At 29.6% G+C, this 15404-nt stretch overlaps 1 protein-coding gene across 2 annotated transcripts; it reads right to left on the bottom strand.

The window, feature by feature from the left end:
- Positions 1-297: 297 nt before the first annotated feature.
- On the bottom strand, positions 298-14688 carry LOC148232994 (growth arrest-specific protein 1-like). 2 transcript variants are annotated; one of them, XM_088189730.1, is made up of 3 exons: positions 4611-4864; positions 1128-1387; positions 298-1048 (listed from the first exon to the last, which is right to left on the bottom strand). In XM_088189730.1, exons 2-3 carry the CDS (start codon positions 1377-1379, stop codon positions 572-574), a joined length of 729 nt encoding a protein of 242 aa, XP_088045856.1. In that variant the 5' UTR covers positions 1380-1387; positions 4611-4864; the 3' UTR covers positions 298-571. The 2 variants fall into 2 exon arrangements, with proteins under 2 accessions (XP_088045856.1, XP_088045855.1); XM_088189729.1 differs by lacking the exon at positions 4611-4864 and adding an exon at positions 14423-14688 and having other exon boundaries at positions 299-1048.
- Positions 14689-15404: the final 716 nt, after the last annotated feature.

Raw genomic sequence — 15404 nt, 5'->3', positions numbered from 1 at the left:
ATATATATATATATATATATATATATATATATATATATATTATATATATTTAGATATTCGCGGGTCTTAATATTATTAGAATGCCGGAATTCATCATGATGACAACTGTCCGATATTTCGGCAGCAATACTCATATAAACACAGCAGAGTATCGCTGCCGAAATATCGAAAAGTAAGTTGTCATTGCGATGAATCCTGACATTCTAATAATAATAATAATATATATATATATATATATATATATATATATATATATATATATATATATATATATATATATATATATATATATATATATATATATATATATATATATTTACCCACACATTCAAAGGATTACAGTAATCAGCGATCACTTCCTCGTGGGGATGTGTTTGAGGAAGTATCGACCTGCACGTAGGCGGATATCTTTGTAGATGTTGGAGGGATGCTGTAGAACCGGTTTACATTTGGGAGGTCGGCAAGTTACTACGCCATATTTTAGATTCGCCGTAATCCTAATGTAAACACACTTTGAGCGCAAAATTTTAAAACCGTGTCCATTTTTTCACACATTCACATTATTATAGTATCACGTCGTTAGATATTTCACAATTGAAAATATAACTATAGAGTTTATTGTTTGTCTGGTTCGATCTGCGGAATTGATGGTGTTGCTTCTTATGTCATCACTGAGGGTTGTTGTTTCGTAATCTTCTAATTTGGACTTAATTTTGAAGCATAGTCTATCCATGTTGCTCTTGACCCTCGGACAGTCGTAGTTTTCGAAACCATCGCACTTGCAGTTGCTTAGCTTGTTGGCTTTTTCTTGTTTTCTGAGGATCATGATCGAGTTGTGGCACTTCCTGGAGCATTTTCTGCCGTCGAAAACGGCTCTACAGTTCCTTTGGTAGAATTTTAGAGCCGCAGCGCAGGTGGAATCGGCCACGCAAATCAGCTGAGACAATCTGCAAGACATTGTCTCGTTTTGAGCACCTCTTAATACATGCGGCCTGCATATCTCCATCCTCTGCTTAGTGTTCATGCAGTACTCTTCATCGCAATCGCACTGCAAGATAATAAAACATCGTTAACAACTACTCGAGATCGAATCGATCGGTGTTTATGCTCGTACAAGATCGACTTACGTTCATAAGTTCGTTGCCTTCCTCGGTCGAAACCAACGCTATGAGGGCGTGCTGGCAAGGTTCGGAGCAGCCCGGTGCTCCGTGCACCACATCCGAACACCACAACATATAGTTTGAGAAGGCTTTTCCGCATCCTTCCCTGTATATGCAGCGCCTATGGACGTTGGCGCAGTCGCCCTGTCGCACGCCACCGTTTGGTGACCCCTGAGCGAGTCCCGTCGCCCACAACAGTAGGATCGCGCACACCCACATCACTATTCCTGTAACAAATCAAAAAATAAAATTAAGACCTAACGTCAAAGCTATCATTATCGTCAAAATGTAATTTTATACAAGCGCCGCAAAAGACGCTATTATGTAATGATACGCTTTTAAGCATGCAAATTTTTATATATATGAAGACATGATTCTTTAGGCGCCGCGAGCGATTTTAGTTATGGTACAAATTCAGTTAGCCGATTGGCGATTTTTAATGAATCGTGTCACGTTTCGCCGATTTATAATGGAATACAATCTGAATACAAAATACTGTAAGGACATAAATCTTTGTTTCGATGCGTGATTGATGTGGAAATTTGAAGGAGACACGTCGCGTGTAAGTAATATTAGTGAACTACCTAACTTTGAATGCATAGTTAAACGGATAAAACTCCATATATAATTTAATTTCATATAATATTAACAACAATCTATTTCACCGTTATAATGCCATGCGCCACATATGGGGCTCAATTGTTACGCGACCGTAGTGCCAAGAGCCACGTGTTACTTACGGTACGAAATAATATTACAAGGTATAAAGTCATCTATAGATAAAACTAAAATTATTACCGCTTAAATATCTGTCTTAAAAATTGCTAAAATTAATGTGCTTCTTTTCAACGTCGCCAAGGTTGCCACTAGCCACTTAATCCTTTGTAATATATGATACGTAATTTTTAATGATTCCTTTGTTATTTAATAAAAAAAAACTTAATTATTTGTTTAATGTATTATCATAAATAAAATATTAAAAATATATTATTTATAAGATGAAAACATTTTATAGTAAATAAGCATTATGCTAATGCAATGCCAAAAAAACATAATTTGAATTTATTAGATAAAATAGTTAAAACCTTAAAACTGTTCTCAAAGTAAATATTTTCTCTTACTTATTTTTGTTTTTATCATGTTATGTAAACATTTGTAAATCGTGATTAAAAACTGAGATTGGTAAACTTGTTTTGTAGTAAATGTCACTAAATTATTATCATAAATTAAGTTAATATTTCATTAATATCTTAGTAAACAATTATTAAAAAAAAAAACATTTTTTTATGCAAATAAATTTTATATATTTAATTATAATACATTGCAATTGTAATATTATCATAAAGTTTATAATGAGGACAATTTAAATGGACAATATATAAAATAATTAGACCACGAACTCGTTGAATCATTCATTAATTCTATGCTCTTCCTGCCTTAGCAATATTTAAGGCAACAATACAAAAATATTTTACAAAATTACTTTTTATTATTACTTACATGTAGGGATTCCACCGGGATCCCGGGATTCGGGATCCCGGGATCCCGGACGATTTTCAATACCCGATGAGTCCCGGGATTATAAAACATAATCCCGAATTTTTCGGATTGGTTGATTTATCAAGCACAATCGAATTATTATTGACAACATCGTTATATTTCGTGTACAAACTTGCGCGAGTTGCACGTGTCATCTGTGAATCTTTGAGGCTGTGAGTCTGAACGTGCTTTTTCAGCAGCAGGCTGCTTAGGAACCAAAATCAGATCAAGGCTAAATGATAAAACACTTGATGCTTTGATGTTACTTTGTGAGTTTTATTCAAAATAATGTTTTCAATTAATTGTGTCTATGAATGTACATAGTATGTACATACATTGTCAAAAGTTCATTTTTTCTTCTCAAATAAATATATAAGACCTTCCCTTTTTTATTTTTATTATATTATTTTCTATTTTAAGTCCAAGACTAAATTTATACGTACTTTATACATTGTACGTTATAAAAAACAGATGTAAAAATATATTGTATTATTCATTTTAAATTATTTTTATCGATAAAATAACATGAAAATTATCCCGGGACTGGTCCCGGGATCCCGGGATCGACTAATTTCAATACCGAAATCCCGGGATCAAAATGTTGGCCCGGGATTGGAATCCCTACTTACATGCTATTTTAAAATATTTTTTCATCATAAGATGTTTCAGAATTTAATAATGAATTTTAATGTTGATCAAATTTTATTTTTTTAATATTAATTTAAGTTTTTAATTATTTTTAATGTAAAATAAATTAATAAATAAATATATAATATGTTTATTTATGTACGAAATATGATGATTTCGAAGGTGATCAGTTTTTTGTTTTTATAAATATAGCAACATTTATATAAAAATAAAATAAATAAAAACAAAAATAATAGTAATTACAATATAAAAATTAAGAAATATCTATTATATAAACTGTATTAATTAATAATTTATGCTTATAAATTATAAATAATTAAGAAATTCATTACTACTTGAATTTTAATATAATTTATTAAAGCATGGATTGAAGATACATTTATTAAAGACTCATTTAATTTTTTTAATTAATTTAGTAAAACGTTAATAAGTTTGGTTACTTCAAGAACAATTTTGTCATCATTAACTGTTGTAAGCCAATTTATAAGAACCATTTATTTAATAAGTTAACCACTTAGTATGTTTCGAAGCTAATATATAAATGGAGAATTTTTTGTGTTTTTTTGTATACCTTTTGTAATGGTTATATAAAATATATAAGTATAAACATCAATAAGCACTTCATTTCATTATCAATTCTTTACAATATTATTTAAGTTATCTATACAATTTAAATTATATTTATTTGTGTTAAATCTAAGCTATGAGTAGCTTTAACACTTTATTGTTACAACATAATATTGCAGATTAGATAATATTATATAATATACTGTAATATAATATTGATAATATTATTAAATTTATAAAGACATTTATAAAATAAAAAAAACAATACAAATTAGTGTTCAATATATTTATATAAAAATGTATGTCATCTTAAAATATTTGGCACAAGTTTCAATTGATTACCTAAAGAAATACAATACAAAGTCATGCTCTTCACGTTTGTCACATAGTTAATGATAAGCGTAGCACAAACATTACACGTATTTAAGCATGTTTTTATATTATGGATATGTTTTTAGAACTTTAATTAATACGTTCACGTTTTAAAGCAAACATAAATCAACTTTAACTGTGACTGGTTAACTTTTTTTATTGTTGGCTATATAATTTATTGTCATCGATGACAGTTTTTGTGTTAGCCAGATGTTATAAATTATAAATATGGGCTTTATATTTTATTTTATATATATACATACTATATAAGCGATACATATATTAATTTTATTATTATTAATAGATAATTTATAATCAACTCACTGTTTCGATGCTCCTAAGGAATTCAAAGACGTGTTTCCCATCCGAACGACGGTCAACTACAAACTAACTCCTTGTTTATAAATTGTTATTTGAAGCCTAATGAATTTGATTCATTATCGCATATATCCAATTGCAAACGTTCTTTGGTAATTTAAGATGTTTTTAATCAAAGTAATTCGCATTGTTACTCATACATAAAATATTATAATTATGTCTCCACTTGCCAAGAGTTGAAATGGAACTGAAAGCAATTATGCAAGAAAATGTCATTTACGTGCCTCTTATCATGAAGCAATAAACAAGTCGCTCCTAAGTATTATCATTAAGTTTATCAGTGAATCGTTGAACTATTTAAAAGCGAAACGATTTTACTATTCTTATTATTTATAGCGTTTTAATAATGTATAATTAATATTTATATACACAAAACAATGCTAATTAATTTCTCTCAATATACACAGTTGTGAATTGGCCATAATTGCCACTTTTCAATGAATTGACTTCGTGAATAGAATAAAAGACATTTGTGAGCCAATGATTAAAGAAGAGGTAACGTGCAAGTGTAAACATTTACACGGAGCAATCACGACAAGAGTGAATGGATTGTACAAATATTATCAAGTCTCTAGAAGTGTAAAATATAAACACTTTTTACATATGCATTATATGCATGTAATTAATTTGTTACGCTAACTTCAAGATTTAATCGCGCTTCGGAAGCTGCTTCTGAGAAGCTGTGATTTTTTTGCGCTACCTTTGGTTTAATCTGAATACATACACACTCGCGTAGAATTGGAGGTAAAAAAGCACCTGCTCTTTCGGAGCAGGTGGTCAACGAAACCAAGTTTTGTTAACAACACAATTATGCTACCTTAGACATAGTATAAAATCGGGAGACTGAAATAAATTTGCAATCTGCTATTGTTGCTCATTTTGAACGCCAGTAAAAGTTGTATTTATCAATTTAAAATACATTAATATTAAGTGAGAACGTGAGCAGTTGCTTGACATGTTCATTATGAGTGTTGACCCTCAATTTAAATGTTTCTTGATGATATTGTTAACTAACACTCGGCGAGCAGTTTAGAAATTATTTAAAGAACAACTGCGGTATATTTATATTGTAGTTATACTTGGCTTAACATACCCTAACGGTAGTTAACAAGCAAGGTAATAAATCAAGTATAAATATAACTTACTACATGGTTATGTTAGAAAAAAATATTTTTAAACATTTTTATAGAATTCCCTACTAAGTGTTATTATGCCAAGTAAAACAGCAGGAAAATCAGCCTTAAGATTTCCTTACAGAGTTTCTAAATTCAGCTTCTGTAGTTTGAGCAACGTTGCTTGTCTATATTGAGCAATCTCGACTAATTAATCGCAAGCTCCCTCATAATTTAATCCAATTGGCTACAGTAGACATTCACTGTAATCGATTGACAATTTTTTATCACAAGTAACAATACTATGTAAAAAAAATTCGCCTTTGTTAGATTAGCTTCTAGACGAATTCTATTCTGATGCTCATTTAAATTCATGCGGCACCCAGTTTTTAAACCATTATTATCCATCACGTGGCTCATTTTAAAGATTAAAATCGCAAGAACGAAACTTTTTAAACATACTGTGCGTTGTTGGTGTTGTATTTATATTACGACAGAACAGAATAAATTGCCTTCAATAAAACAGACAATTATTTATTTACATGCGAAGTATAAATGTTACAGTGAATGCGTATTTTTCAGTTAAGATATATTTTCACTAGTGTAGTCCAAATACATTTTCACCAGTAGATACATATTTCTACTAGCGAAAATATAATTTAACTGATAGGCGCTAATATGCTGCTCTAAAATGTCAATGAAACTCAATTTGACAGTTGTGAAACATCCATTCGGTGTTTAAACCCAAACTTAACCTAATGAAAGTTCTAAGTTTTAGAACTTTCATTAGGTCAAGTCCAAAATATAAACTAAGCCAACTCATCTCTCAGGGGAAAATAAGCGGAAGAATAATACAGATGAACATCTCACATAATGCTCCATAGTTCATCTGCATTTCGATATTACACTATGTTTTAAAAATATGATAACTATCCTAACCGATATTACTATGGACTTACAATATAAGAGGGCTGATCAAAATATATTCAAACGGAATTTTGGTCAATAGGAGAGCGCAAAAACAATTATCACTTCTCAGAAGGCAAGAATTCACGTCAAAAGCAATAAAATCGTGTCGGCGCCGTCGCAGTGGGAACGCTCGGTAACGAGCGTTCCCACTACGACGGTGACGGCATGATTTTATTGCTTTTGACGTGGATTTTTGACTTCTGAGAAGTAATAATTGTTTTTTGCGCTCTTCTATTGGTCAAAATTTGGTTTAGATGTGCTTTATTCGATTCTTACTCGTAATATTGTTATGATTCTTACTCTTAATAATCGAGCGTTTTCATCGCGATGGCACAATGTTATTATTTTTGACCTGGACTGGAAATTCACTATATGGCAACACTGAGCAGGAATGAAAACACGACTAATTATTAAGTAAATATGAGTAGATATTTTTAATGCCTAATTAAAATATGTCGCAACGGTGGCTAATTTTTATATTTATTTGTAGCATAGAAAGGGTTAACCCGTACCTATTATTATTTATTCAAGAAATTATATTACGATTTTAAAAAATAAAATGCCATTTTTGTCATGAGGTCCGGAATCATTGTTTTCCCAGGGCCCTGACTATAACATTAAAACAGTTGAATATATTAAAATAAATTCAATTAGACTATAATTTTGATTTTTATATGTTATATAATGAAAGCTTTGAAATGAAAATGCGAATATGCATTTATAACTCAAGACAATGTAATCTATTTTTAATTAATGTTTTTGATTTTTTAAATTATGTTTAATTAGATAAATGCAAATATATATCAAAGAAAAAATGACTACCTGCGTTGTTAAAATGCACAAAAACTTTTTTTTTTTAAATATTTACTACAAGTATGAACGAATTCTTGCACAAATATTTTAATAGAGAATAGTTAAAAACGATTAAATATATTTTTACACAATTAGCCGTAAAAAAATATGAAAACGAATATAAAAACGATTCGATTTTATAAAGAAAAAAAAACTTTTTTTAAAAAGCCATTATAGTATTTTATATTTTATAAAAGCTGAAATTTGAACCAGCTTATAAATTTAGTAATTTCATATCTATGGCATAAAAGTACTGTATAATTCTAGAATTTTACAACATTGAGTGAGTCTTTACAATGTATTTTTGCAGACTCATAATTGCAGTAAATTCCGCAGCATCATACTAAATGACTTACATTCGTGTTGGTATTAATGATCAATGTAAAGTTAAATTCATAAAAACCTAAAATTAAAAGCTAGTATTCGCAAAGATACGAAACGCAATGAACAATAAATGATTGTGTTAAATTATCGACCTATACCTTATATATAAATGTAAAAGATTATTTTATATTTTATTTATAAGTATAAGTATAATACACCCTGAGTAGATAAAACAATATTATGATTAGAAACATAAAGGAGTGTTTTAATAAATGCGGATATTTTTAAACTTCATTCAATTCTTATCGTTCTATCGCTTTAATTCTATTACCAACTATTAATACAATAATATATATATTCGCTCTTTTGATGATTAATTAAGCATCTCATTTTTCAAAGCAATTAAAATTCCTTTTAAAAGATAACCAAGGCACATAAGTGCATATGTTTGTTTAGTTTCATAGTAAAGAACCACACAGGTGCACTTAAAATATTTGCAACGAACAACACATTTATGTGAAAACACTTTCTGAACCACACATGCTTCCAATTACTAATTTTCTACACTACAGAACCATCTCATTTGGATTGAAATACGATCCTGAGAACACACATGTTGAGAATATGAGTCTTCATAATAATATGTTACGTAAATTATAGTAAGTTGCAAAAAATGCTATTGTGTGCGATAAACGTACCCGCAAGCATTTAGGTAGTTTAAGGTAAATTAAGATGTATTAAGAAAGACATTAGGACTGGTTGAGATAATTTCAAAAAAGAAAACCAGGACTGTGTGTATGGACACATGTGCGTCGATGCATGGTTTCATTGTGTTGTGCAGGTATAGAAGTTTTGGACCGGTGGTTCTCAAAAATCCGCAGTGCGATGACATTCCATGTTTAGGAAAGATTCTTCTGCGTTTATGATAACAATGCATGATAACCCAGTTGACATTAAAGTTAAGAACAGCTACAATAATTCGGCGAGTCTCTTATCGCGTTGGCAAATATTTATGTTTGCTTTTGGAGTGTTATGTTTATGCAAGTCTGGAAAGTACCTTTTTGCGTTTTAAACTTTGCTTCAAAACGGGATGTTTGTTCGTGTTGCAAAGTCACGTGAAAAAATGATAAACAGTTATTATTTATTATTTTAGAGGGATCTTTGAAGAGCGCTCGAAGCACGCCATATGGACGGACAGACATTATAATCCTCTTTACCATTCGAATGGCATACGCGTCCTTTTTCTCCTCATTGTGAACGTACTGCTTTAGAAAAAAAAATCAATTGCGTACAGGAACACAATAAAATTGTGATTTCAATGGCACAATGCCTTCAAGAAGTATTGAAGAACGTGACATTTGCGAAAAAGATTTAGACGGCTATATCACATGTGCCATCTGCTGTATTTATTGATAAAAAAAATGTGAAAATGCTTGGAGGGATACTGTAGTATTTTTGCCTCAATTTCTTTTTAATGACTCAATAATGTATTGCGGCAAATGCGCCTTGTGGACGAATGCGTGATGGAAGATGCAAATGTGCATTGAACAAGTAAGGGATGTTCAATCTTTTATTTAAATTTTTAAAATAATATTTCGGACGAACTTAAATTAATATTTCTACACATTAAAAATACCATTTACTACCTGAAAGAACAATACATGCACGAACACATAATTTTTACTCAAAGATCGTCTTATTTTAGTTGAGATCACAGCAACAGATATTTATAAAAAACAAATTCAAGGCACACGGTTAAACCTCTTACATTAAATAGTTTTGAATTAACTAGGTCAAATATCAAAACCTTAGATCTTATCTTGATGGGCATTTTAACTGTGTCTACATTAATTTTCATTGTATGATTATTTATTTTATACATAGTATTCCAATATCAACATATCTATTAAATTATAATATAAATTATATTTTCACTGGTAAAAATATATATCTACCGGTGAAAATGTATTCCGATATAATTTCACTGAAATGACATATCTTAAAAATATTTTCGGGATAGATTTTTTTTGAGGGATAGCCCGAAAATTACTGATTTAAAATCAGGGATGTCATTTCAGATTGTTCATGGGGGGGGGGGGGCAAAAGATGACCAGTCAGTGGTTGTTTTTTAATATTTCGGTTTCATTAAGATTCATATTTCATTAAATGACATGCATTTTTCTGAAAAAAATTAAAGGAGGGGGGACAACTAGTCCCCAATATCATGCGATTTAACGCCGTTTGAGCACCTAAAACTCAACATCCGCCAAGTTATAGCCGAGATACCGCCCGAAACGTACAAAAAAATTACATAGAAAGAATCGGCTGCTGCTAAAGGTTCAGAGATTTTTCATACATCAAATGATCGATTATTAAAAAAATCCGCAGGTATCTTAAAATTTGTGTTTTATTTTTTAAATCTTCGGAAACTGACGTTGGAACACCTTATATATATGATATCCTTCAACATGAACAATGTATCGTACAACTGAAGGACTACTCTTGATTAAAATAAAACATTCAGTGTTATAGATCTAATTTAATGCTCTCAAAAAAAATGGTTTTAAATATTGAGTTGAATTAAAAACAGTAATTTAATTAATTTAAAGAAAATATGTACATAAATGTAAAAACAATTTTTTTAGATTGCGAACCATGGATTAAAATCCACACATCTGGATTTTAAGCGGGTGGTACAGATTGATAAAAAAATCGTTTCAAAATTCCATCGATGGATAACAGATTTTACGATGAATTTTAGTAATTTAACAATCCAGGTAAAAATGTTAGGAATCACTGAATCTTTTTGCTGAGTAACTAATGAAATAAAATACTGGAAATTTTATCATCAAGTCATCTAAAATGGCTTCAAAAAATATGTGCCTTTGAACTGTAATGGTAAAACCATTTTGGGCACGACATATAATATATACATGCCTTTAGACTACTAAAGGTTAAGTTACGCCCAAGAAAAATTATATCAAATACAACTAACAAGAGGTCAGCGTTTGGTCACGTAAACGGTTATTACTTTATATATCATATTTTGCTTGTATCCATAACACCATCGATCGATTTTTTACTAGGCTTATGAATCAATAAGACAATTCTATTTTTATCATATATACGATCCATACATAATGAAAACCATATTGTTGACATTTCTAGAAGTAAATCTCATAGTATATATCAAGAGTTTTCGTGTCGTGTAGTAATTTGAAGGTTCGAAACAATTTCGAATGACTAATTATCACATCTGAAAAAAGCTTTCATTGTCCAATGATTGATTATGAGCATAATTATAAGCATTCAATTGAAATGGTAAGCAGACATGAATAATTGAAAGTCTCTGAAACCACACAAACGCCACATGCGCTTTAAATGAGTTTTAATTATATTTGCTCGAGTACAAAATCGTTAATTGTGTTTTCTCTTCGCTGATGTTTAACAACAATGTTTATGAGCACTGTGCAAACGCACTCAGCGAATAACCATAAACAACACCAATTCCAACCAATTAACACACGCCCAATTGATGTGTTTTATCTTATTATTTTAACACACATTGTGGTGGCCTTCGATTGCACCCTCAATAAGTCCCGCATCGCGTGAAACTTTAGAAGGGTGGGTAAAATCGTTTCAAGGGCCCAATCGTCTAAGCACGCTTCTCAGAAGGGATGCACACAAGAGTATTAATGTATTACATACAAGATAAATTTATTGCACCACTCAAGTCTCAAGAGAGTCTAATTTTTGTTTAGTTATTAACATAAGATAATTTGATCTATATATGTACTGTCCTCGTTTCTATAAATGTAAGAATAAATTATTCGAAAGACGCCATGGGTGTAGCTTTGGCAGAACAATGGCTTGTTAGTGTCGCGGCATGGCGTGAATATTTTCAGAATGGCTGGAAGATGTGATAATTCCGCGGCTCACGCCTCATGTTTTATGTATGGAAGGTAAGAAGATTTGCAAGCATTGAATTTGTTGTAGTAAACCGGTTACAATCCCTGGATAATGCAATGGGCAACACTCGAGGCGTGTCTCTATATGGAGCGATCTTCGAGCGCTTTCTTCAGTAAATGTGATTTAAATAACATAATTATGGATGAATCGTGTGATAAATGCGATTTAATTACCTGCAATTAAGGCGCAGTAGCTTTAGCGATGATTGAGAAATGTAATGAGATATTGAAACATTAAGTACGTTTAAGATATTCGCTTGACATGCGAGAAGCTATATATTTATTAATTGTAAATCTACAATCAACAACTACTAGGTTAGTGGTGATACACCAGACTGAAATCAAAGTTTGTAAATCAATAACATTTATCTTATTTATTATAGTCTATGCGGTTCGGTGATATTTGCGCAAACGAAAATTGCGAACAACAAAAATTCTTCAATATACACATATACATACATATGTATATTGAAGAATACGGAAATACAGATATCAAAATATAGAAAATTTAAAATAACCTACATCTGCATCTTATACTTTAGAGCAAATTTGTTATCTCTTTTTCACTTATGAATAATGACGAAATGGATAGACCTCAAAGTGACTCTGTTAAAAGAAACGGAGTATAGGTCGATTTTATATTATATTTTAATTATTCGTCACGATAATCATCCGCAAGATTGGGTAAATGTAAAAAAACTTAATCTGTGATGATCGATTGGAATTATAATTAAATAATAATCACTAATTCTGATCTCTTAAGTACGATAGAAATTGAAAAATATGATGGTCCATATGATATTCTAATACAGGTCATTCAGGTATTAATCACCGACTTACACCATTGATCTATCGCGTTGGTATTTTTTTATTAGGTTAAATTTATACTGTTTTATCAAAAAAATACTACCTATTAATTGTAAATTAAAAAAGAATATACATATTTTTAATATTTATATATTGAATATTAAATTTTTGCTATGTTAAAACGATAGCATATATCTAAAGTTTATGCAAATTTAACACACAGTTTTTAATAGAATAATTAAAGCTCATTTTTATACATATAACATATTAACCTCAAATACACAAACATTAAACTACATAATTTTAGAATTTTATAACGTCTATTAAACGTCGATCTGTTTAGAACTTTCATCGTAAACTATTCTTTATTGTTTATGTATAATCTTTCCTGTTTTAGTTTACTTTAACTACGTTATAAAACTATCGCTCAACACATTTAAAAAAAAGCTAGGCTCTTTAAATTATTTTTAAGTATACATGTATTTATCAAATCTTAAGAAATAACATATTTTAGACTAGATAAATCATTCCTAAAAACTGTTCGTATCATTATTTTAAATCAATATTATTATTATATATATATCCCAGAAATATATATTTAAAAAATAATATCATACCTAAGGACAATAAAATAATATATTCCAAAAGTATTTATCCTCTGGAAAAATCTAAAAATAAAATTTTTGGATATCGTCAATTTAATTTTTATCATAACATATAAGCAATAATAAATATTCAATTTAAAGTTATTTTACAAAAAAATCTATATTTAATTTTTAATAGTCAGTAAAATTAGACTTTAATTATAAATAATGACTTTTTAAGTAGAAAATATTTCATTTCTAATAAATTTAATATAATTGTTTATCAGTATGTTCTTAAAATTATAATTTTAGGTAACATAGATACATTTCGTCTTACACTGTAATTAGTTTTTTGATAGCATGAATAGTTTTTTAACAAATACTTCATTTAATATTTGTATCACAAATTCATGAAGTTCACTTTGAAATAATGTAAATTCCTTATCGTTAGCATAACATATAAGCAATAAAAATCATCAAATTAAAAATGATTATCCACAAAAATAAAAAATATTTGCCATATTTGAAACACAAACTCGACTTTACATATAAATAAAGTTACGTTGTATGTGTTTTTATAAGATACAACAATATTTTCGAATATTTTATTTACATAAAACTATGTATTATAATAATAAATTTGTTCTGTAACTTTGATTTTGTAAGAGTTATACTAGATTTATGTATCTATATAAATTAAATTTAACGTTGCATGCCTAAAGACTTCTTTGAAAACGCGATACGAGCTAAAGCGAATCGATTCGAAAATAAAAATAAATCTAACTGGGGAGACATTTATGTCCTTCTCTCTTTGCGTAAAAAGAGAAAGGGTTAAAAATAGATCGACTACTTTAGCGTTTGAAATTTTGCGTCAAAATATAATTTTGGTTAAAAACATCTTTCAGACAATTCAATACTACAAAAACTAATAAGCAAGGAATTTAGATTGCATATATACATAATTAAATTTTGTTATTTATCATGTTAATTAATTTTAATTGGAAATAGAGTAATAAAATAATAATATACGAGCAGTGTTGATGACAAATACAAGGATCAGAGGTTGAAAGTTTATCATATATGTTACCATAACATACTATTTTATTACTCTGGAATTATTTTAGTTATAAAGCTATATTCACCTTTTACAAGCACAGCGCATACGTCACATCTCCCTTCTGGACGTTTTCATTTCTCGTGGAACAAAATCAAACAACACAAAACGTATTTAGAGTCAAACTGGAATCGATTGTTTTTATATCACAATGCACAAAGTTTAAAGTAGTAGTATTTTATATTATATTCTAGGCACTTGAGATATTTGGTCGTCGATTTGGCGCCAATGCGACCAAACGGAACGCACGGCGACCACGATGGTCCCGGCACGATTGAGTTGTGTGCACCAAGATGACAGCTTCAATCCGAGCCCCTTCCACATGTAGCAGCTTCTAACAGCGGTCTAACCCTGCTGCAGACATGCGTTTCTTATAGAACCGGTCAACTTTGTTGGGGGTGACTAAAACCAAGGCATCAAACCGTTATTTTTTTGTTCCGGAATAAATATCAGTTTTTACGGTTTTTATTTGTATTAAAATATAATTTTCTACCATATTTTAAAACATTTTATTTATTCTATTGTTTATAAGCAAACAAAATAATTGATACAATAATATAATATAAATAATAATTTTATATATAATTAATTAAAGGTATAATAAAAATAACTGTTAGGCCAGAGATAGATTTTTAAACACTAACTTGTGTTGCTGGAGCTCCTAAAACTACCATTGAAATTTTGTGTAAATGAGGATATGTATTTTTATTTTTCTCCCAAAACTCTAAAAAATATTTATTCCTGTGTAATCTTTGTACTTGGTTAAAGCTATTCAATAAAAATAAAATAGGAATATATCTGTATCTCTATTGCCAATTCTTTACTTCTTAAAAAATCCTCTAAATCGTATACCTTTTTATCGGATGTTTCACTAGATGATTGTGTTTGTTCACTTGTGATTAAAATTGATTTCTTTAAAAATCATAATTTGTTCCATTTTTTGTGGCTGCGTGCTTGAATATGAACCGAACCGAAATAAACAGATGTTATTTTATATATATATATATATA

The sequence above is a fragment of the Plectrocnemia conspersa genome, unplaced genomic scaffold, assembly GCF_051122295.1.
Source record: "Plectrocnemia conspersa isolate PC_06_02 unplaced genomic scaffold, ASM5112229v1 ptg000008l, whole genome shotgun sequence".
Taxonomy (NCBI): domain Eukaryota; kingdom Metazoa; phylum Arthropoda; class Insecta; order Trichoptera; family Polycentropodidae; genus Plectrocnemia; species Plectrocnemia conspersa.
The sequence above is the reverse complement of the archived record's forward strand: the minus strand, read 5'-3'. Positions and strand labels throughout refer to the sequence as shown.